The sequence below is a fragment of the Scyliorhinus torazame genome, chromosome 5, assembly GCF_047496885.1.
Source record: "Scyliorhinus torazame isolate Kashiwa2021f chromosome 5, sScyTor2.1, whole genome shotgun sequence".
NCBI lineage: Eukaryota > Metazoa > Chordata > Chondrichthyes > Carcharhiniformes > Scyliorhinidae > Scyliorhinus > Scyliorhinus torazame.
Genome location: NC_092711.1, coordinates 124,753,679 through 124,778,132, shown reverse-complemented (window position 1 = coordinate 124,778,132; position 24,454 = coordinate 124,753,679). Strand labels below are relative to the sequence as shown.

The 24,454-nt window shown below is 48.0% G+C and overlaps 2 protein-coding genes and 1 long non-coding RNA gene across 5 annotated transcripts in view; 1 reads left to right on the top strand and 2 right to left on the bottom strand.

Moving 5' to 3' along the window:
• LOC140421804 (uncharacterized) overlaps window positions 1-24,454 on the top strand; it is a 314,633-nt gene that overhangs the window by 133,068 nt on the left and 157,111 nt on the right. The gene's annotated exons all lie outside the window — the stretch shown is intronic.
• On the bottom strand, window positions 3,498-18,135 carry LOC140419697 (ER membrane protein complex subunit 4-like). Of its 3 annotated transcripts, XR_011945986.1 has the most exons (6): window positions 17,987-18,135; window positions 17,255-17,366; window positions 16,883-17,036; window positions 15,391-15,551; window positions 14,780-14,920; window positions 3,792-3,925 (listed from the first exon to the last, which is right to left on the bottom strand). XR_011945986.1 is itself a non-coding variant. In XM_072503621.1 (5 exons), exons 1-5 carry the CDS (start codon window positions 18,064-18,066, stop codon window positions 3,767-3,769), a joined length of 666 nt encoding a protein of 221 aa, XP_072359722.1. In that variant the 5' UTR covers window positions 18,067-18,135; the 3' UTR covers window positions 3,498-3,766. The 3 variants fall into 3 exon arrangements, 2 of the variants coding, with proteins under 2 accessions (XP_072359722.1, XP_072359723.1); XM_072503621.1 differs by lacking the exon at window positions 14,780-14,920 and having other exon boundaries at window positions 3,498-3,925; XM_072503622.1 differs by lacking the exon at window positions 3,792-3,925 and having other exon boundaries at window positions 12,222-14,920.
• On the bottom strand, window positions 19,170-23,773 carry LOC140419696 (uncharacterized). Its single transcript, XR_011945985.1, has 2 exons — window positions 23,713-23,773; window positions 19,170-20,763 (listed from the first exon to the last, which is right to left on the bottom strand). It is a non-coding gene; the product is annotated as an uncharacterized lncRNA (long non-coding RNA).

The following is a 24,454-nucleotide window of genomic DNA, read 5'->3' as shown; positions in this document are numbered from 1 at the left end:
TTGGACATTCTGAATTCTACTTCAGTGTACCTGAACAGGCCCCGGAATGTGGCGACTCGGGGATTTTCACAGTAACTTCATTGCAGTGTTAATCTAAGCCTACCTGTGGCAATAATAAAGAGGATTATTATCCATTTGTGCATATAGGGATGGATTTGCAGCACGGTAGCATAGTGGTTAGCACTGTAGCTTCACAGAGCCAGGGTCCCAGGTTCGATTCCCTGCTGGGTCACTGTCTGCGTGGAGTCTGCCCGTGTCTGCGTGGGTTTCCTCCGGGTGCTCCGGTTTCCTTCCACAGTCCAAAGACGTGCAGGTTAGGTGGATTGCCATGCTAAATTGCCCCTAGTGTCCAAAAAGGTTACGAGAGGTTATTGGGTTATGGGGATAGGGTGGAAGTGATAGCTTAAGTGGGTCGGTGCAGACTCGATGGATCAAATGGCCTCCTTCCGCACTGTATGTTCTATGGTTTTGTCTATTTCTTTCTCCTGTGTCTCACAATTTCAGACCAACTCCAATTCCCCTTCTCTGGACTTAGAGAATGGGCCGTGCTTTTGCGTTTCAATATAATCTGTGCCTTAATTTTATTGATGGTCCTTCAGTCCAAGTCGACATCTAACAACAAAGAAATCTCTCTAAACCATTATCTTGAATGGCGGGCATTCTGCCCAGCATGCCTCGCGGCAGAGACTGTCCAGCATATGGATAAGAGACCATTGCGCAGGCGCGGAACAGCCTCGTGTAAGGAACATGCGCAGTGGGAGTGATGGCGAAGGGGAGCAGCTTGTTTCTCGTCTCTGCAGTGGGTAAAGTAACAGTGTGTCCGAGAGAGCAATGGGCGCTGTGGGTGGGCGGAAACACTTGATAAACACTCAGTGAAGACCTCAAACCGCGAATAAGACACTCTCAACCCTGCGGCGCGCTTACTAGCGCCGTTGTATTTCCGGCAGGGGCAAGGCCTGGGTTAATGGCCGCCATCTTAAAGGAGCAGCAGGACGCATGTGCAGTGAACCCTGTCCTGTCAGCAGGAGGAGAGAATGTTGTGCATTTCTATCCTGGACTGACGGATGGATTCATCAGGATCTGGATATTATTGACTTTTGAATTTTAGCATTGAGTTCCAGGTGATTACCACTCACTGGGTAAAATTTATTTATCACATCCCCACCACACCCATACATCTTGCCCCCAAATCGTACATCTGTCCTGAAATCATTGTATGATCGGATAATGGGGATGTTTCTTTATCTACCTTATCTAAACATATCATAAACTATCCAAACCTATCAGAAACTGGTACACCTCTATCAAATCTCCCCTCTGTCATTTGCTCCTGTAAACTTACCCCTGTAAACTTCACCCTCTGCCAGTGTTCATGTAGTTACTGTAACAGCTTCCCCGAACAGGCGCCGGAATGTGGCGACTAGGGGCTTTTCACAGTAACCATTTGAAGCCTACTTGTGACAATAAGCGATTTTCAATTTCAATTTTGTGTACCTTGTGTTGCCCTATTATGCATTTCTTTTATATTATTTTCATTTACTTAATGATCTGCTCACAGAAAAATACTTTCCACTGTACCTCGGTACATGCGACAATAATCCAAATCCAACCGCAGTTTTTCCAACCTAACATTGCAACTATAATCCCTCAGCTCTGGAACCATTCTGGTAAGTCTCCTTTGCACTGTCTCAAGGACCCTCACATCCTCCACAATGTATGGTGATCACTGGTTTGCACCGACCCAGATGTTATGTCTTGCTGTCTGTGATGTCATCACACACCCACAATTTAACAGTGACATCACCCCCACTCCCCGGGTGACTCCTCAATGGTGTCACTAACAAGACCAACAGCAAATATTGCCAAACCCCAGTTGGAGAAATTATAACGGTTGAGGTTTTTGAACTGCTGCAGACTGTGTGGTGAAGGTGCTCTCACGATGCTGTTAGATAAGGAGTTACAGGTTATTCCCCCAGTGATGATGAAGGAACAGCGATGATCTGTGTCCAAATCATTATGTGCTGATCTATTTATATTGAGCCTTTAATGTAATAAAACATTCCTTAATATTTCACAGAAATGTTATCACCGACATTGACACCGAGCCACGTAAGGAGATATTAGGGCTGATGGCCAAAAGTTTGATCAAAGAGGTAGATTTGAAGGAATATCCTAAAGGAGGAAAGTTGGATTGAGAGGTGGAAAGGTTTAGAGAGGAAATTCCACAATTTATGGCCTTGGGAAAATGAAGCTGCAGCCAAAAGTGGTGGCACAATTAAAATCAGAACGTTGAGGAATTAGAGGAAGTGCAGGTAGCCCAGAGGGTTGTGAGGCTGAAGGAGATTACAGTGGTCGGTCAGTGAACATAGGGGTGATGGGTGAACAGGACTTGGTGTGAGTAAGCACACAGGCAGCAGAGTTTTGTGTGACCCCAGGATTACAGGGAGGATGAATCTGGGAGGCTGGCTGGGAGTGTGTAGGATAATAGGTTTAGAGGTAACACGAATGGATGGGAGTTTCAGCAATATATGAACTGGGTTTAGGGTGCAGTTGGGTGAAGTTCCTGATGTGGAAATGATGGTCTTGATGATGATGGGGATATGTGCTTGTCCACTCATCTTGGGGTGAAATATTATTCTGAAGGTGTGAAGAGTTTGCATCAACCTCACTCAGTTGCCAGGGAGAGGGTTGGAGTTGGTGTTCAGGGAGTGGAGTTTGTAGCGGGAAGACAATGACTTAATTTTCCCAGTATTTAAATGGATGAAATGTCAGACCCTCTTGTACTGGGTCAGATTAGTCAGGGTGCTGTGTGATTTTGAGGGGAACTTGAAGGTGATGGTGTTAACATACGTCACAAAGGGGGACACATTGGCGTAGTGGTATTGTCACTGCACTTGTAATCCAGAGACCCAGGCTAATGCTCTGGGGACATGGGTTTGAATCCCACCAGGGCAGATGGTGGAATTTGAATTGAATAAAAATATGGAATTTTAAAAGTCTAATGACGACCATGAAACTATTGTTGATTGTTGTAAAAACCCATCTGGTAAATGTCCTTGAAGGAAATCTGTCATCCTTACCCAGTCTGGCCTCCTTGTGGAAGCACCCACAGCAATGAGGTTGAGTCTTAAATGCCTCTGAATGGCTGAGCACTCAGCTCTTTCTTGCTGGTGGTAGAGCTTCAGAGTTTGGAGATTCTAAGTTCTGTTTGAGTTGAAGACATAAAGGACCGAGTCTTCTGTAGATCCAGACCAGGTGGTAGGTTCTCTTCCCTGAAGGACATCAGTGAACCAGCTGGGTTTTTCTGACAATCCAGCAGTTTTCATGGTCACTTTTTCCCAGTGCCGGCCCCACAAATGACCAGGTTCATTCAGCTCAATTTCACAACCTGTCTTCGTGTTTTTGTGGGTTCTCTCTCACTCCCTATTTTCTGTTTTAAATCAGTTTCACAGGGTATTAGAAGGGGATTTGTTGCGAAACTCAAATCGAACATCGCATCAGGATCTGACAGTCACCCAATTTATTGTGACTTTATTTTATTCATTTAATTTTTACTTTTTCATTGGTTTTATTCATTTTTTTTTAAACAACTTTGGGGGGGGGGGGGTTTATTTGATAACATTTTACAGGAAAGAAATGCAGAATTTTGGACAGATGGACACTCCAAACTTTCCGACACCGGAAGGCCTCACCTTCATCCGACAGGTTCCATTGGAGGAGCGTGTCCGAGGGCCAAAGGGACCCAAAACCATTTCCTCCATTTTTGTCAGCAGCAAACAAGGGAAGAGAAAATGGTGGGTCGTGCAGGTTGGCCGGTGTGGGTCGCGAAGGTCGGCTGGTGTGGGTCGCGAAGAGCGGCCAGCGGGCGTCGCGAAGGTCGGCCGGGTTGGGTCCCGAAGGTTGGCCGGTTGGTAAAAATGGGTCCCTGAAAAAAAAGTTTGAAGATCACTGATCTACAGTTTATAATCAAGAAATTAGGAAAACAAGATCACAGCTCAGAAATAGCTGGGTTAGTCAGAAATCAGTTGTGTGAAGTCAATAAGGATATTCCTTTCTCCAGGATGGGAAATCTGTAAGATGACCTTGTCCAATAATGTTATAAAATTTAAAGAAATGTATTGATTGGGTTCAGAGTCCTCTCTCTCTTGTGAAGAAAGCTTCCTGACTTGACAAACACAGGACAGTGACGGTCGGTTATCTCTGCCAAGGACATGTCTCCAGCACAGAACCTGAATCAAGATAAACTTGATCAATTGGGGAGGATCTCAGGACCCATATGTATATCAGACACTTGGGTAAAGGTTAAACAGGATATCTGAGCAAGAAATGAGCCACAAAATGCTTCAGGTTTCTGACTAAGCTAGGAAGGATTACCAGTTTCTGATTGGCGATACTGTGTTGTCGATCAACGCGCTCGAGTGAAAAGCCGCACCGACCTCCTCAGAAAACAATCACAGGACACGACCGATAGAGTACCCTTCGTCGTCCAGTATCGGAGAAACTACGACATCTTCTTCGGAGCGTTCAACGCGTCAATGATGACGACAAACATCTCGCCAAGGCCAACCCCACACACCACTACTTGCCTTCAAACAACCGCCTCACCTCAAACAGACCATTGTTCGCAGCAAAAAGCCTTCAGGAGAACAGCAACACCACACAACCCTGCCACGGCAACATCTGCAATTCATGCCGGATCATCGACATGAATACCACCATTACACGTGAGAACACCACCCACCAGGTACACAGTACATACACATGCGACTCGGCCAACGATGTATACCTCATACGCTGCAGGAAAAGATGTCCCGAAGCGTGGTACATTGGCGAGACCATACAGACACTACGACAACGGATGAACGGACATTGCGCGACAATTGCCAGGCAGGAATGTTCCCTTCCAGTCAGGGAACACTTCAGCAGTCAAGGACATTCAGCCTCTGATCTTCGGGCAAGCGTTCTCCCAGGCGGCCTTCAAGACACACGACAACGCAGAATCAGGTAGCCAAGTTCCGCACACATGAGGAAGGCCTCAACCAGGACTTCGGGTTCATGTCACATTACGTGTGACCCCCACCATACTGCCTGGATTTGCAGAATCTTATTAACTGTCCAGGCTTGAGACAATTGACACCTCGAATCATCAAATTTACAGTGCAGAAGGAGGCCATTTGGTCCATCGAGTCTGCACCAGCTCTTGGAAAGAGCACCCGACCTAAGCCCATACCTCGACCCAATCCCCGTAACCCCACCTCACCTTTTTGGACACGAAAGGCAATTTATCGTGGCCAATCCACCTAACTTGCACATCTTGGGACATGGGAAGTACCCGAAGCACCCGGAGGAAACCCATGCAGACACGGGGAGGACGTGCAGACTCCACATATACAGTAACTCGAGCGGAAATCAAACCTGGGACCCTGGCGCTGTGAAGCAACAGTGCTAACCACTGTGCCATCCAGAAATTATTTGTTTCTAAAAATGCTTCACTCCAACTAAAGGAACAGCTCAACATACAACAGGCCTGCAGCAATATCCAGTCTTCCTACACATTCCATTTTCATAATTACAGCTTCAACTTGATCTGTACCTAATTTCTGTGTATGTGTCAGTGAGTGTGAAAGAGACGAGACTGAGATGTTCAAACATCCAGGGAAATAGTGTGATAATAAATAACCTTCTTTCCTTTTAAAAATCACCAGTAAGCCTGCTGCTGAAATGTTTCTTAAATTAAGGCAAATCACTCTGAGGGTAAGAAAATATCACACAAACATCCTGATAATGGACTGGAAAGGACCACACAAATCCTGCGGGTAACAATGAGTAAATCTCCTGACTCATTCAACGCCCCCACCCGAGCCTGGGGCTGAAGTGTAACCAAAAGTTGTATAACCCGTTCAGGTAGCGAGACAGGGCTGCAGCCTCTCGCACTGAATGATTAAATGACTGAGTCCTCCAGGCTGCAAACATCAGCTGCAGCCTGGGAGTGGGAGGTTTAAAAACCAGTTGCGATCGATGTAACTTGTAACATTCTTCCGCACTGTCCACAACTCCACCGACTTTAGTGTCCTCTGCAAATTTACTCACCCACCCTTCTACGCCCTCCTCCAGGTCATTTATAAAAATGACAAACAGCAGTGCCCCCAAAACAGATCCTTGTGGTACACCACTAGTAACTGGACTCCAGTCTGAACATTTCCCATCAACCACCACCCTTTCTCTTCCAGCTAGCCAATTTCTGATCCAAACTGCTAAATCACCTTGAATCCCATGCCTCCGTATTTTCTGCAGTCGCCTACCGTGGGGAACCTTATCAAACGCTTTACTGAAATCCATTTCCACCACATCAACTGCTTTACCCTCATCCACCTGTTTGGTCACCTTCTCAAAGAACTCAATACCCCAATCCAACACCGGCATCTCCACATCATCTTTGTTCAGGACACCGGAGGTGGGGGTGTTGTGAATTTCTCTCCTGGACTGCTGTGATAGATTTTGGAAACTCCTTTACTGGGGGTTAGAAGCGGAGGATTTAGATACAGCAAACTCAAACCAAGAGAAATGTTTGTCTCTTTTGAATTTAGTTTCTGGACTGAGAGTGATGGTTTTTGTAAACCCCCATTTAGAGGGTATTAGAAGAGGATTTGCAGACACGAAACTTGAACCAAGTTTCACATCAAAATCTGGCCACATTATTTGATTAATGAGCACCTGAATGTATTCACCCTTTTAGCATAATGATTGAGTTCCAGGTCATTGACATTCACGGTGTAAATCTGCCATCCTTAGTTGGGTGGTGTTATTGAGGTGGAAATAGTCAATAATGGTGATGATGTTGATATCTGGTTGAAAGCTCAAGTTTAAGGTGAAATATTTAGTCTGGTTCGGTCTCTGGCAGTTCAGAGGAGAAGGGGTGAAGATAGAGGCTGGCGGGAACTGTAGACAATATGATAATGGAGGAAATTTCTGTTCATCCAGTATTGGATGTTGAACAAGTCAGAATGGTGTATAAGTTGGAGGAGAACTTGGTGGTGATGGTGTTCACAACCACCTGCTACCCTGGTCCTTCTAGGTGGAGGAAGATAGGAGTTTTTGGAAGTTCTGTCAAACGTCTTGTTGAGTTGTACATATATAAAATATTTCTACTTCATTCCTTGCCTCTCCTTTCCTGCTCCTTCCCTCCCCTCTCTTGCTCTCTTCTCCCAGCGAGACCAGAGAATTGTGTAGGTCCAGACCAAGTGGCAGGTTCCCTTCCTTGAAGGACATATGAACCAGTTAATTCATGGTCACTTTTTCCAAGTGCCAGCCCCACAAATGGCCAGATTCATTCAGCTCAATTTCACAACCTACCGTTGTGTTTTTATTGCTTCTCTCTCACTCCATCTTTTCTGTTTTAAATCAATTTGACAGGGTATTACAAGGGGAGGATTTGCAGTCGGGAAACTGAAACCAGTTTATTGTAACCTGTATGCCACCATATTTGAAACATGGAAGGACAATGCGCCGTTCACAGTGAAAAGAAACCGGATACATGTTCTGTGTATGGACAATTCTTTAGTCCGTCATCTGGTCTGACAAAACATAACTACAGTCACCACAGTGAGAAGCCTTGGAAATGCGGAGACTGTGGGAAGGGCTTTAATTACCCATCAGAGTTGGGGAATCATCAGCGCAGTCACAGTGGGGAGGGACCGTTCACCTGTTCTGAGTGTGGGAAGGGATTCACTTGTTCATCCTCCCTGCTGCAACACCGACAAGTTCACACAGACGAGAGACCTTTTAAATGTCCAGTCTGTGGGAAGTGTCATTAAAGTTCCCGGGAACTGACTGGTCAACAACGTGTTCACAGTGATGAAAGACCGTTCAAGTGCTCTCACTGCGAGACTGGTTTCAAGACATTACTTGGCCTCACTGTCCACCAGCGAATTCACAGTGGGGAGAGGCCATTCATCTGCTCCACGTGTGGGAAAGGATTTGCTCACTCATCCCACCTGCGGACACACCAGCGAATTCACACCGGGGAGAGACCTTTTAAATGTCAGGACTGTGAGAAGGGCTATACAAGTTCCTGGGAACTGATGTTTCATCAACGTGTTCACACTGGGGAGAGGCCGTTCAGATGCTCTCACTGTGGGACTGGGTTCAGGCGATCATCTGATCTGATTGTACATCAGCGAGTTCACACTGGGGAGAGACCCTTCAACTGCTCTGAGTGTGGGAAGGGATTTACTCAGTTATCCACCCTGCTGGAACATCAGGCCATCCACAATGGAGAGAGGCCGTTCACCTGCTCCCAGTGTGGGAAGGGATTCACTCGGTCATCCCACCTACTGACACATCAGCGAGTTCACACTGGGGAGAGGCCATTCACCTGCTCAGAGTGTGGCAAAGAAAGAAACCGGACACGTGTTCTGTGGTAATTTTAAAAATATCTCTAACAGATTAATTCCCTTTGAAGGGTTCCCCAGTCTCCTCCATCCTCACCTTACCTCCAACAAGAAGTGTGAGGAGCTGATGGAGCTTCTTTGTCACTGAGATTGAGACAATCTGATCAGCTGCCTCTGCTGCTTCCCCCCTCCCACTAACCCACCAGACCAAACCATTTCTCGAAGTCTGAGCCCTGAACCTGCATCTTTCTCCACTTTCACTCCTATCTTCAATCTTCCTCAGAGCTGATCTTGTCAGAGATCTGCCTTCCGCTCTTTAGACTCCATTCGCATTAAACATCCTGACCATGTTAGCTTCTCCGTGTTAGCTGATATTGTTAACATTTCTCTCTCTCTTTTGATACTGTCACTCTCACCTTTAAATCCACCATCATCACCTATCCTCTTAAAAAAGAAAAACATTTCCTACTGTTTTTGCAAAGTACCGTCCATCTCGTATCACTTTCCTCTCCAAGTCCTTGTGCTCTGTGTCCCCCAAGGATCGGTCCTCGGCCCCTCCTATTTCTCATCTACAAGCTGCCACAAGGTGACATTATCTCAAAGCACCGTGTTAGTTTTCACATGTACACTGACAACACCCAGCTCTATCTCACTACCATCCCTCTCCATTCCTCCACTGTTACTAAATTATCAAACTGCTTATCCCACATCCAGTACTGGATGAGCAGAAATTTCCTCCAATTAAAAATTGGGAAGACCAAAGCCATTGTGTTCGGTCACCATTAGAAATTCCGTTCTCAGGGCAGCACGGTGGCAGAGTGGTTGGCATTGCTGCCTCACGATGCCGAGGTCCCAGGTTCGATCCCGGCTCTGGGTCACTGTCCGTGTGGAGTTTGCACATTCTCCTTGTGTCTGCGTGGGTTTCACCCCCACAGCCCAAGGATGTGCAGGGTAGGTGGATTGGCCACGCTAAATTGCCCCTTAATTGGAAAAAATGAATTGGGTACTCTAATTTAAAAAAAAAAAAAGAAATTCCATTCTCGAACTCCCGAGTCCATCCCTCTCCCTGGGAACTGTCTGAGGCTGAACCACACTCTGCACAATCGTCGAATCTCTGCAGTGCAGAAGGAGGCCATTTGGCCCTTCAAGCCTACACTGACCCTCGAAAAGAGCACCCTACCTATGCCCACTGCCCCGCCCTATCCGTGAAACCATCTAACCTGCACATCTTTTGGACCCAAGGGGTAATTTAGCATGGCCAATCCACCTAACCTGCACGTCTGTGGACTGTGGGAGGAAACCCGAGCACCAGGAGGAAGCCCACGCAGACACAGAAAGGATGTGTAAACTCCACACAGCCAGTCACCCAAGGCTGGAATTGAATCCGGGTTCTGGTGCTATGAGGCAGAAGTGCTAACCACTGTGCCACCGCGCTAAGATGAGATTCCGACCACATAGTCACACCATCACTCAAACCAGATATTTCAAAATCCATAATGTCGCCTGTATCCACCCCACCCCAGCTCGGCTGCTGCTGAAACCCACACCCATTCCCCTGTTAAAATTCCCGGTCAACCTCACATTCAGTCCACACTTCCCCCGACCGGAACGTGTCAGCGTCCACATCTCTGCTGCCCATGTGCTCTCTACGTCAGGTGCTGCTCACTTATCCGCCCCGTGCTGGCTGTAAGATTCCACAAATGCCTCTGACGAGTGACTGATTAATCAGGTTGTTTTGGTGGTGTTAAAGCAAAATGTTGCTCCCGCTGCACCAGGAGAACGCCGATGTAAAACGTGTCTGCAGTTGCTGAGCTCTCGGAGATGAGAATGGAGCTGCCAGGGCTGCAGTGAACCTTTAAGAACTGCTGTCTGGGATCATTCCTCTGAATTCACTGACTCCCTGCTGAACCTTAGGAATAGAGTAGACTTGAACAATTTACCAAATACTCAACAAATTGCAAATGATTTCCCAGTAAGAACCAATTTGTACAGGGCGAAAAAGGTAAAAAAGGGAGCAAACACCTCCTTCACCGAATTCGCCCACTCACCAGACTCTCGGGCTTACACTCAGTTTGCCAAGGCTGCACTAAAGAACCATGTATTTATAACCAACTCATTCTGCAGTGCAATAGTTAAACTTTGACTGTCAATCTCATTTAAACATTCCAGAGCAAAATCTCCAACTTAAGTCAGCTGTAAATGTGATAGAAAATACTGGTGTTCATTTTGCGTCTTTTACAAGCTCACAACATCCCAAAGTGATTCAAATCAAGGATGTATTTGGAATGAGACAGAATGGTGGTGCAGAGGTTAGTGCTGCTGCCTCACGGCACCGAGGTCCCAGGTTCAGTCCCGGCTCTGGGTCGCTGTCCGTGTGGAGTTTGCACATTCTCCCCGTGTTTGTGTGGGTTTCACCCTCACAACCCAAAGATATGCAAGGTAGGTGGATTGGCCAGGCTAAATTTCCCTTAATTGGAAAAAATGAATTGGGTACTCTAAATTTATTTCAAAAAAATATTTCATAACATTTTTGAAAAAAGGATGTAATTGGAAGGAAGAATGAGGAGAGGCAAAGTAAACTAAACGGCACAATTTTAAACAGAATGCAGGTAGAGTGACCCGGGAGTGAATATAAACAAATATTTCAATGCAACAGGACAGGTCCATAAGACACATGAGCAGAATTAGGCCACTCGGCCCATCGAGTCTGCTCCGCCATCCAATCATAGCTAATATTTTGATTTCCCCATTCTCCTGCAATCTCGCCATAACCCCTGATCCCCTAATTGATTAAAAACCTATCTATCTCTGTCTCAAAGACACTCAGTGATTTGGCCTCCACAACCTTCTGCAGCAAAGAGTTCCAGAGATTCACCACCCTCTGGCTGAAGAAATTCCTCCTCATCTCCTGTGTTAAAGGATTGTCCCTTTCGTCTGAGATTGTGTTCTCTGGTTCTAGCTTTTCCGACAAGTGGAAACGTCCTCTCCACATCCACTCTACCCAGGCCTCACAGTATCCCGTAAGTTTCAATAAGATCCCCCCTCATCCTTCTAAACTCCAATGAGTACAGACCCAGAGTCCTCAATCGCTCCTCGTAGGACAAGCTGTTCATTCCAGGGATCACTCTTGTGAACCTCCTCTGGACCCTTTCCAAGGCCAGCACATTCTTCCTTCGATACGGGGCCCCAAACTGCTCACAATACTCCAAATGGGGTCTGATCAGAGCCTTATTAAAGCCTCAGAAGTATATCCCTGCTCTTGTATTCTCACCCTCTCGACATGAATGCTAACATTGCATTTGCCTTCCCAACTGCCGACTGAACCTGCACATTCACCTTAAGAAAATCTTGAACAAGGTCTCCCAAGACCCTTTGTGCTTCTGATTTCCTAAGCACTTCCACATTGTATTCCATCTGCCACTTCTTTACCCACTCTCCTAGCCTGTCCAAGTCCTTCTGCAGCCCACCTGCTTCCTCAATACTACCTGTCCCTCTGCAGATCTTTGTATCTTCTGCAAACTTAACAACAGTGCCTTCAGATCATTCATGTATATTCTGAAAAGTTGTGGTCCCAGCACCGACCCCTGAGGGACACCACGAGTCACTGGCTGCCATACTGACCCTTTATCCCCACTCTCTGCCAGTCAGCCAATCCTCTATCCATGCCAGGATCTTACCCTTAACTTATTTAAAAGTAGGGCGGCATGTGGCGCAGTAGATGGCACTGAGACTGGCGCGGAGGACCTGGATTTGAATCCCGGCCCTGGGTCACAGTCCGTGTGGAGTTTGCACATTCTACCCATTTCACCCCCACAACCCAAAGATGTGCAGGTTAGGTGGATTGGCCACACTAAATTGCTCCTTAATTGGAAAATAAAAATAATTGGGTACTCTAAATTTATTTTTAAAAACTTATTTAATCGTCTCCTATGCGGCACCTTGTCAAAGGCCTTCTGGTCGATCAACAAAACATCCTAATTGGGTCTTTGGTTTATTGGAGGAAGAGAGTGGAAAAACACGTTATACTGAATCGTTCTAAATCATTGGCTAATCCACATCTGAAATATTGTGTTACCGCAGCTTAGGAAAGATAGCAAGGAATTGGAGACGGTACAGGGAAGCCTTGCTAGAATAGTATCAGTGATGAGAGGTTTCTGTTCTGTGAAGAGACCTGCAAAGCCGGGATTGTTCTCCAGGTATCAGAGAAGGTGAAGGAAAGAGAGACTGAAATGTTTGAGGAGTTTTCATCAACATAGAGAGAAGTTGTTTCCATTGGCAGGGTGGTTGGTAACAACAGAAGACAGCTTTAAAATAATTGTCATAACAGCCAGGATGGACATGAGTAGAGATGATTTTACTCAGTAAATTCTGGTGATCTGGAACACGAGAATATCTGGTGAAAGCAGCTCCAGTGGTAAATGATTTTTACTGTATTGAAGGTGCAATAAATATCAAGTTCTTGTTGACTGTAGATAGGAATTCAGTGATCAGCCTGAAATTCATGGGTACCAGCACAACAGGGAGAGAGCGAGACAGAGAGCGTTCACCAGCTGAGTGTGGATCACTCAGTCATTCCATTTACTGAGACAGCAGCATGAAGTCTGGGACAGAGGAGGCGAGGCTGTTGCAGAGTTAAAAATGAAACATATTAAGGAGCAGGAGACCTTTGAGCTGGTGGAGTCAGTGAAATCTGAGGCTCGTTTTCCTTTGCTGTCATTTCACAGAGGCCCAGTTTTGCCAAGATTCTTTATTTCCACAGTTACAGGATCATTGAAAAGACATTGCAGCTTCTTTACAGCAGAGCCAAACTCGCACTGACTGAATATTTCTCCACTCACCTCGAGGTTACCGATTCGCCTCCTCAGTCCACTCCTGTATCGGGCACAGTCTCAGAGTTGGGAGGGGTCAGGGGTGCGCCCTGACCATTAGGACCCCAGCAACAGAAGAGGAACAATTCAAACACAATCATTAAATGAAGTGAAAGCAGATTGTTGAGACCTGTCAGAAACTCCTGGAGATGCTGCAGTCACTTCACACACCAGAGGAGGTTAATGGGGAAGCTCAGTGACAGTGCAGAGTACAACACATTCAGGTACAATGTCCAGACTGACAGAAACCCCTGGAGATGCTGCAGCCACTTCACACACCAGAGGAAGTTAACAGGGAGTGCTCAGAGTCAGTGCAGAGTATCAGAGTGGAACACATTCAGGCACAATGTCCAGATTGACAGAAACTCCTGGAGATGCTGCAGTCACTTCACACACCAGAGGAGGTTAACGGGGAAGCTCAGTGACAGTAAAGAGTATCAGAGTGGAACACATTCATGTACAATGTCCAGACTGACTTTGGAGCAAATCTTTTCTGGAACCTGGGAAGGGCAGTTGAAAGACTAGACACACATCCATTGGCACACGTACTCATCCGTAGGCATCCTCGCACACGCGCTTAGCCACCCTCACACACACGCAACACTGGCATGCACCACGCACACACACACACAGGCACATAGACACGCACGTATGTGTGCCCGCTCACAGATACACAAGCACTAAATATTCAATAACGTGCCTCCTGTTGTCAGTACTGTGGAACATAAAACCAGGGTCCCTGTCACATTGTGCCCCCTCAGGTGGATGTACAAGATCCTGAGGCCAATGTGATGGAGAAGGAAGGCAGCACCTACCCAGCCCACTCCTTTCCCAGCCTGGTGTCCGAGCGGCAATATTATCCTTCAAACAGCCTGACGTGGTATCTGGTGGTAATCGGGAGCGTTTGTGGGATCTTGCTATGCAGTCCCTGCCAAGTTTCCCACGTGAAAACAGTGAACGTGTTTCAAATACAAAAAGCTGCCGTGTTGATTGAAAGGTCTGGGCCAGTCTGAAAAGGCACAGGAGGAAGACGATCTCTTTCTTTGACGGGTCACTCCCGCAGTGCAGCCCCTGCCGTTCTGTGGGAGGAGACGGCGACTGCCACATGCACAGTAAGATCCCACAAAGTGTTATGCAACACACGGTCAGGAACCTAATTTCAGTGGGGGTTTGAGGGACACCGGAGAGAACTTCCCTCCCCATCCTGCTGTTGCTGTTTATATTTTACATTCGCTTGAGGGGGTGGACAGGGACAGGGATGGAGAGCAAGAGCCACCGGGATCATCCGGGAATGACTAATTCAGGAGCCTCCCGTCCCATCGTCAGCCCCAACACATCCTTCATTTGTGGCTCAGCAAAGGGAGTTGAAGAATCAATGAATGAATTACCCAGTGACAAAATGCACAGTCGTTGCTGCCAACATCTCCGGCCATTCCTGTGGTCATGTGTACACGGGCCAGCTGTCTGTCTCTTTGTGTGTGCGTGTGTGGGGGGAGGGCAAGCGATGGGAGGGCAAGTTACCTGGAGCCGGCCTGGTCAGACGTTAACCAGGCGGAAACAGATTCAGTCCAGTGTCGATCATCCTCGGGCGTTGTCTCTCCGAGCGATGGGAGGAGAGTGGGACCATCACAGGACCAGCCCCCCACCCGTGTACTCCACTCTCTGTGAAAAGAGAGGAACGTCAGGAATAGGAGTGGGAATAGTTCCTGGTGAGCCTGCTCCACTATTCAACAAGATCACGGCTGATCATCGACCTCAACACCACTCTTCCCCACCCCTCAATTCCCAAAGATATCTCCACCTCAGCCTTGAACACACTCAATGACAAAACATCCAGGATTCCCTGGGATAGAAAATGCCAAAGATTCACAAACCCTTTGGGTGAAGAAATTCTCCCTCATCTCAGTCCAAAATGGCCGCCCCTTATCAAGACTGTGGCCCCGTGTCCCTGGCTCTCTGGGAATTAGCGTCTCCGCATCAACCTTACGGAGTCTCCTCAGAATTTCACACCTTTCAATTGGAGCATCTAAACTCGGAGTGTTGGGCCCGTCGCTCAGGCTCCAGAGCACTGACCGGTCTCCTCCTCTTCCTATTTTCCTGGCTCCCCCTCACGTTCCGAGTTCAGATCTTACCTGGGGTGGCTGGAGGAATGCCAGCCAGTCGGAGGAGTGTGTGGGCAGCAGCCCCATCGCCTGGCACTTGTAGACGGCTAGGGCCAACCCCAGCAGGTTGCCGATGAAGTAGAGCAGACGCTGCAGCCAGTGCTGAGTCGAATTCCCCAGGACCTTAAAGACTGGGAGTGAGAATAAAAAAAACAGAAAGATCGGGAACAGGGGAGAGACTGTGAAATGTTCACAGAGAATTGGGGGATCCTTGTACTCAAATCTAAAACAGTCAGCATGGAGATACAGCAAGAAATTAGGAAGGCAGATGTTCCGTTAGCCTTCACCAAGGGATGGCGCCAGAACTGGGGTTTGATTACAGCTTTGGGTGACTGTCCGTGCTGAGTCTGCACATTCGCCCTGTGTCTGCCTGAGTTTCCTCCGGGTTCTCTGGTTTCCTCCCACAGTCCAAAGATGTACAGGTTAGGTGGATTGGCCATGATAAATTGCCCCTCAAGTGTCCAAAGGTCAGGTGGGGTTACAGGGTTAGGGAGGGAATTGGGTCTCTGTATAGTGGCCTTTCAAATGGTTGGTGCAGACTCGATGGGCCAAATGGCCTCCTTCTGCACTGTAGGGTTTCTATGATTCACTGGAGTTTGAGTGAGGAAATCTTTCTGCAATTGTACAGAGTTTTGGTAAAAACACAGCAGGAACAACTTATGCAGTTTGGGTCTCCTTATCTACAGAATTGCCAAGGAGGGAGGGTAACAAAGACTCACCAGATTGGTTCCTGGGATGACAGGATTGTCCAACGAGGAGAGATTGGGAAGAATGGGCCTTTACTCTCTTGGGTTTACGAGACTGAGAGTTGATCTGATTGAAACAGATATAATTGTAAAGAAGGTTTGACAGGGAGATGCGGAGACACGGTTTCCTCTGGCTGCAGAATCCGGAACACAGAGACATAGCCTCAGGGGGCAGCTAGTTCGGACTGAGCTGAAGAGGAATTTCCTCACCCCATGAGTTGTCTCTAACCCAGAGAGTTGTGGATGTTCAATCACTGATTATATTCCAGGCTGAGATCAATGGACTGTTGGACACCAAGAGAAATCTCAGGGAGATATCTGTACACTGACTGGTGTCTCTCAATTAACCCATCTCTCCCCCAGGGGGATATCTGTACATTGAAGGTAGAAACTTACTGTGCCACCCCTAATATGTTTTACTTTTGTTTTTATATATTTTATCAACCTTAGAACCAGTTGCTATAGTATTTTGAGCCATAGAAATATAATAACCCCATGTCACTTGGCAGTTACTCACCAACAAACCAACTTCTTCACCTGTAGCAGAGTAAGACCACTTCTTGAAGGCTGAGAAAGTTGGGGAGTAAAAGAGCTCCTCTTCCCCGTCCTTCCCGAACTCCCTTATTCACCCAGCTCTCAGCACTCTGTTCTAAGTCCCATTCAAATGATGCCAGTTCAGAGCGGTTTCTCAGCTGCAGAATCAATACAATACTCACTTGGTGACATGGACATCAGTGCGTGTATGGGTCTCCAGGCCATCATGCAAACTATCATGATAGGGAAGATGGAGATGTTGTTGCCGGCCGTGTACATAATGAACAGATTCATGGGCAGCTGCTTCAGTGGGCCCAAGGCGATGTCCCAGCAGAGCTGAAAACAGAAAGCAAGCAATGCATCAGTAAAGGGAGCCAGGTTGGGGGTGGTCACGTACTGACCTTACACCCAGGCCTGGAAATAAGGATGACGGTTAACACCACAAAAGGTCCCTTCAGTACATGGGGTGCAGCGGTTCACCAACCCAGTTTACCACTGTTGACAAACCAAGCCTGGCCAGCTGGACACCGAGGACACATTCAAATCCAACTTACTTTCTCAACTAGGATCCGGTCTGTTTCTTGGACGCGGATGTCTGGAAGCTGTTTGTCTGAATATGCGACTGGGCACATGAAGTCGCCCTGGCCATACTGTTTATCACGGCTCCTGGGAGAAACAGAGAACACAAATTGGTCATCTCAGCAAATCTTTCAGGACCCTCTTAAAAGAGGGAGTCTCTCCATCAGGGACCCCACCGTGGTGGCAATACTGCCAGCATGAACTAAACCATGAGCAAGCCGAGGGCACACTGCATCCACCAAACTGCCATGGGATTGGACAGCCACAAAGTGGCATTGGAGTCAACTGATAATCAGGGCGCCAATCCCCTTGTCCAGTCCTCCGTTAAAAAGCGATCGCACCGAATCACCGGAGGCAATAAATTTTAGTTTGAAAGTGAACGATGTTGAATGTCGAGAGACTCACTGCAGCACCCGGCCCCAGAAACGAGCAATCGTTCCTCCAGCCAACACTCAGGTGGGGGGCTGAAACCAAGATGGCGTCGCAGGGTCGTGACCCCGGGAAAAGAAGCCAAGTGGGGTCGGAGAAGCTGTTTTTGCCAAGGGGTCAAGTGAGGGGTGAAAGGGCCCTGGGAAACCGTGGGGTGGAAAGTTTTAGGTTGATTGTCACATCCCCGGGTCAGTGTGCGGTGATTTCCCTGCGAGAGAGCAGGCTGGCCCGGCCTGCGCCTCCTACTCGAGCCCCAGGCTCCAGCGCGGCCTCTGCACCTGCGGCTGCCGCTCGGGTTGAGCTCGAGGGTCCACTTCTGCCAGCGCGCGCGGTTGGCGAGCGCCGCCCCCGCAGCCATGGCAACGCCGGCGACCGTTAACCGTCCCCCCTCAAATCTGATCCGGGGAATAATCCGCGCGCTTCCGTCAACAAACCACACCCGCTGCAATGCGCATGCGCTGCTGTCCGGACGCCCTCGGCGAAATGCATACATCGCTCGCGTCTCCCCCATCTTTGTTAGGGGCACGTCGATCCCGATTCCATTCACCCTCTGACCGAATGAGCAGCTCTGCCCCGCACAAAGATGGACGCCAGTCGCTGTCCATCATTTATAATATTGCTTCCTATTTCCCTCACTCCGTCTTACAACGTACAAAGCGTCAATGAGGTCTCAAGGACCAGATGGGTAGCACGGTAGCATTGTGGATAGCACAATTGCTTCACAGCTCCAGGGTCCCAGGTTCGATTCCGGCTTGGGTCACTGCCTGTGCGGAGTCTGCACATCCTCCCCGTGTGTGCGTGGGTTTCCTCCGGGTGCTCTGGTTTCCTCCCACAGTCCAAAGATGTGCAGGTTAGGTGGATTGGCCATGATTAAGTGTCCAAAATTGCCCTTAGTGCTGGGTGGGGTTACTGGGTCATGGGGGTAGGCTGGAGGTGGTTGACCTTGGGTCGGGTGCTCTTTCCAAGAGCCGGTGCAGACTCGATGGGCTGAATGGCCTCCTTCTGCACTGTAAATTCTATGATCACCTTTAACATTCTGCCACCAAAACCATAGCAACAACGGTTTCTTCACAAATGATGCGAGACTTGCTGAGTTTATCCAGCATTTTGTTTTTATTTCAGATTTCTAGCATCCACAATATTTTACTTCTATTCCCGGCCCATTTCTACCTTGCATGTAACTGGGTATCATGAGTAAAGCTACTACCAGGCTCAGGGCTAACCCTTACAGCCAAGTTGAACGGGCAATGGAATATTGTGGCATCCTGAGATGCTAGAACTGATGGGAGGACAATTTGCACACATTGGTCAACAGCAATGTTGCTGTAAAGGTTGAAATAGAATCACAGTATCACTGATGTAACCAAGTAATTGCAATGAAATAGTGACAGCGATCTCATTGATCCGAGAGACAGTTTGATCTTTAATTGATTTGAAATAAATCATCTCAAAGAACAGGTGTTGAATGTAGATGAAGATGTCCTGTTTAATAATAATCTTTAATAATGTTACAAGTAGGCTTACATTAATACTGCAATGAAGTTACTGTGAAAAGCTCCTAGTCACCACACTCTGGTGCCTGTTCAGGTACACTGAGGGAGAATTCCGAATGTCCAAATCACCTAGCAAGCACATCTTTCGGAACTTGTGGGAGGAAACCGTAGCACCCGGGGGAAACCCACGCAGACACGGGGAGAACGTGCAGACTCCGCACAGATAGTGGTGACCCAAGCCAAGAATCGAACCCGGGTCCCTGGCGCTGTGAAGCAACAATGCTACCCACTGTGCTACCATGCCGCCCATATTTCACTCTGCCAGCTGGACACCGAGAACACATTCAGGTGGATTGGCCATGCTAAATTGCCCTTAGTGTCCAAAATTGCCCTTAGTGTTGGTTGAGTGGGGTTACTAGGTTATGGGGATAGGGTGGTGTGGGCTTGAGTAGGGTTCTCTTTCCAAGAGCCGGTGCAGACTCGATGGGCCAAATGGCCTCTTTCTACACTGTAAATTCTATGATTCTATGATAATGAAACTCTGTCGCAGTTACAGGAGTTACTAACAGCAACAAAAACAAACAAATGATGTGATTAACAGCAGAATCTAACCTCCACAGTCACTTGTGAATCTGCTGGTGTATCAGCAAGTGAGATGATCGAGCAAATCTCTTCTCACACACAGAGCAGGTGAACGGCCTCTCACCAGTGTGAACTTGCTGGTGTCTCAGCAGGTTGGAAGACTGAGTAAAACCCTTCCCACACACTGAGCAGGTGAATATCTTCTCCCTTGTGTGAACCCGTTGGTGTCTCACCAGGTTGGATGATGAAATGAATCCCTTCCCACACACAGAGCAGGTGTACGGCCTCTCCCCGCTGTGAACTCGCTGGTGTTGGATAAGGTGAGGCGACTGTCTGAATCTCTTCTCACACTGAGAACAACCAAATGGTCTCTCGTCCGTGTGAACAAATTGGTGCTTAATCAGATCCGGTGAGATTTTAAAGCATTTCTCACAGTCAGAGCATTTATAAGGTCTCTCACCAGTGTGAATTCGTAGGTGTAACTGAAGGCTGGACATCAGAGTGAATCCATTCCCACACACGGAGCAGGTGAACGGTCTCTCCCCGGTGTGAGTCCGTCGATGAGCTTCCAGCTGGGATGGGCAAATGAATCCCTTCCCACAGTCCCCACATTTCCATGGTTTCTCCGTGTTGCGAATGTGTTTGAGTCTCTCCAGGTTGGACAAATAGTTGAAGCCTCGTCCACACACAGAACACACGCACACTTTCTCCCCGCTGTGAATGGTGTGAAGTTTATTCAGGTTGTCTCCCTCTTTTCACAGTAAGTTCATTGGAACACTCTCATTTGGTGTGTACCTGACTTGGGCTTTTCCAGTCACACTGATCTTTAAAATCTTTTCCACAGATAGAACAGATAAATATTTCTCATTCCACTTTCAAAGCCTGATGATATTCAGCTCCTGAATATTCAAGTGACTATCAGATCTTAAGGTGATGCTTGGTTTGAGTTCCCCATCCACAAATCATCTCCTTCTAATATCCTATAAACAGAGTTTACAAAAGTCATTGCTGTCAGTGCAGGATAGAAATTTAGAACAGACAATTCTAGTTTCTATGCAACATTCTTTCTTTTTTTGTTTTCCCAAATGTGTTGTTGAATCATAATAATCAGAAACAAAATCCCAACAAGAGCAAAGTGAATCTTCCTGACTAAACCAGAATGTCATTACCAATGTCTTTGAAATACTCTGTATTCTGAGGCACTCACCGATTGTGGAAGGTGTCAACTGTTCTGTGGACACCGCATGCTCCCTCCCAGAGCCACCCAGACACAGGCAGGCCCATGGAAGAGAGGCCAGCAGCCTCTTATGGGAGGTGACTGTAAAGTGATTTATTCAGTGGTGGAGCAGGCTCAATGGACTGATTTTTTTTTATTCGTTCATATTTATTGAACATCCCTATTTGTCCTGGAGGGGGCAGTTAAGAGTCAACCACATTGCTGTCGGTCTTGAGTCACATGAGGGAGGCCTGGTAAGGACGGCAGATTTCCTTCCCTAAAGGTCATTAGTGAACTAGTTAGGTTTTTACGACAATCGACAATGGTTTCATGGTCATCATTAGACGTTTAATTCCACATTTTTATTTAATTCAAATTTCACCATCTGCAGTGATGGGATTTGAACCCGGGTAACAGAACATTACCCTGGGTTTCTGGTTTAGTAGTCCAGTGACAATACCACTACATCACTGCCATCTCACAGGAGGTAGTGGCGTAGTGATAGTGGTGTCGTGGCTGACTCCTATTTCTTATATTCAACCAGTGTAATCCCCACCACCAATTGGGACCTGATCATCCAAGTTCTATAAATTGCTGTTTTAACCAGGCCCAAGAGCAAGTCCAGGAGAAGATCCTCTGAATTACCCAGTCCCTCCACACCGGGGCAGCCAAAGATTAGGAGCAGGGGGCTGAAGTCTAACTAAAACGTGAGAAGTAGGACTTCCGGTTGCGGCAATGCGGAGCTAAGCCGCACGAGTCGGCAGCTCCCGCTATTACGGACTTTCGGGCTCTCTAGAGGAGCCCCAACGGGAATTTTTTGAAGTCGCTCCGTGTGGGAAGGGAAGAGTGAGGTCCCCCTTCATCGTTTATGGACCGGACCAGAAGCAAAACGGCCACAAAAACAGCATTGGAGCAACGGGAGAAGCGAGGGAAGAAAGGCAAAATGGCGGCGGCCGGGGATAAAGTGGAATGCGGGCCGGAGCTGCAAGAGTTCATCAAGCGCTGCTTCGAGGAGCTGCGGAAGGAGATGCTGGCGCCTATGCTGTCGGCGATTGAAGGACTAGGGGTGACCCAGAAGGCCCACGAGGTAAAGATCCAGGAGGTGCATAAAAAAGTCAATGAGAACGAGGACGAGATCTTGGATCTGGCGGTGAGAGTGGAGGAGCACGAGGCGCTGCACAAAAGGTGGGCGGGAAGATTCGAAGATCTGGAGAACAGGTCGAGGAGAAAGAATCTTTGGATCCTGGGTCTCCCTGAAGGAGTGGAGGGGGCCGATGCCGGGGCATATGCGAGCACGATGCTCAAGTCGATGATGGGCGCGGAGGCCCCTTCGAGGCCTTTGGAGCTGGATGGGGCACACCGGGTGCTGGCGAGGAGGCCCAAGGCTAACGAGCCGCCAAGTCTGTCTGTTTCACGGACAGCGAGAGGGTCTTGAAATGGGCCAAGAAATACACCAGGAGTTGAAAGAAGAGGGCGAAGCGCTCGTAGAAGAGCTGAAGGGTAAATGGGAGGAGGAGCCGGGGGAGGAGATCGAGGAAGGTCTGTGGACTGATGCCCTAGGTAGGGTTAATTCCTCCTCCTCGTGTGCCAGGCTCAGCCTGATACAATTTAAGGTGGTTCACAGAGCGCACTTGACGGGGGCGAGGTTGAGTAGGTTCTTTGGGGTGGAGGACAGATGTGGAAGGTGCTCAGGGAGCCCGCGAACCATGTCCATATGTTTTGGTCATGCCCGGCACTGGAGGGGTTCTGGAGAGGACTGGCGGGAGCAATATCTCAGGTGGTGAAAGTCCGGGTCAAGCCAAGCTGGGGCCTAGCACTATTTGGAGTAGTGGACGAACCGGGAGTGCAGGAGGCGAAAGAGGCCGGCATTCTGGCCTTTGCGTCCCTAGTAGCCCGGCGAAGGATCTTGCTAATGTGGAAGGAGGCGAAGTCCCCCAGCGTGGAGGCCTGGATAAATAACATGGCTGGGTTCATTAAGCTGGAGAGGATAAAGTTTGCCTTGATAGGGTCTGCGCAGGGGTTCCGCAGGCGGTGGCAACCGTTCCTAGACTATCTCGCGGAGCGTTAGATGAAGGTCAGTCAGCAGCAGCAGCAACCCGGGGAGGGGGGGGGGGGGGGGGGAGAAGGGGGGAAGGGGGGGTCTGCCTGGGGGGTATTTGAGCAAGAGAACACATGAAGGATCTGGAAAACTGGCATAGACGGGAGGAATTCAGTGTACAAAGCTCTGTAACATATCGTTTTACCATGTTTATATCTTGCTATGTGCGGTTTCTTTCTATTTTGTTACGAGGGGGGGTGGGGTTTTTGTTTGTAAGGGTGAAAATTTGTGTTAAAAAACTTCAATAAATATATATTTTTTTAAAACTTGAGAAGTAGTTGCTGCAGGGAACTAACTATCGTGACTGCAACCTCTCACACTGAATGTATACGTGGCCCATGGAATTCTCTGAGCTGCAAGCAGCACCTGCACCTGTAATAACCCGGACACGAGGACCATCTTTCGAATGCGCCAAAACAGGGGCGCATGCGCACTCTCTCCCCTGAAAAAAGATGGCGGCCGTTAATCTCGGTCTGTCTCCGGGAAAACACCCGGAGCTGCAAATGTGGGATCCGCAGGTTCAGATTCGGGGTTTTATGCCTTCACCAGGTGTTTAGAAACCCTCCCCATCGACCTGCCTGCCCCATCGCTCCCTCCGCGTTTCCGCATCCTCACCGGTTTGGAGATCCGATAAACAATAGACTTCCCATCGCTTTCACTGCGCATGCTCCAAGACAAGACGGTGCTGCGCCTGCGCCCTGCTCTCCTGTGCTCTGGACGGAGGACATTCACCACCGCGGGGGCTGTCGGGTAATCTCCCCGCCATGGCAGCTGCCAACCTAGCAGGGAATTCTTAATTTATTTCTCTGATTTAGCGATTGCAGCGGAAATCAGTAATATTAGGAACCTAGGCGGTATGGTAGACAGTGGTGAGTATGGTAGCACAGGAGCCTCGCAGCGCCTGCGACCTGGGTTTGATTCCAGGACTTTGGTGACTTGTGGAGTTTGCACTTTCTCCCCGTGTCTGCATGGGTTTTCTCCGGGTGCTCTCGTTTTCTCTCACAGTCCAAGGATGTACAAGTTAAGCGGGGATGGGGAGGTAGGGTGTTCTTTGAGAGGACTGGTGCAGACTCAATTGACACCTGCACTGTAGGAATTCTAAATTATAGAAAAACCCTGATGACATCAAAATTTTACGTTGTCTACCTAAAGAACAATAAAGTGAAACATTGTCCACAATAGGTCCAAAATGAGAGGATATGAAGATTTGTATCTTCAACAAACACAGAAAGAGGGAAATGAATGACCTTTAAAGACCTGTACTACTTACCAATCACTGTCAAGAGTTCAGGGGCTCAGAAGAAAAAATAATATGAGGCTGTGTCAGTCATTTGGGAAATATAGTTAAACAAACAAT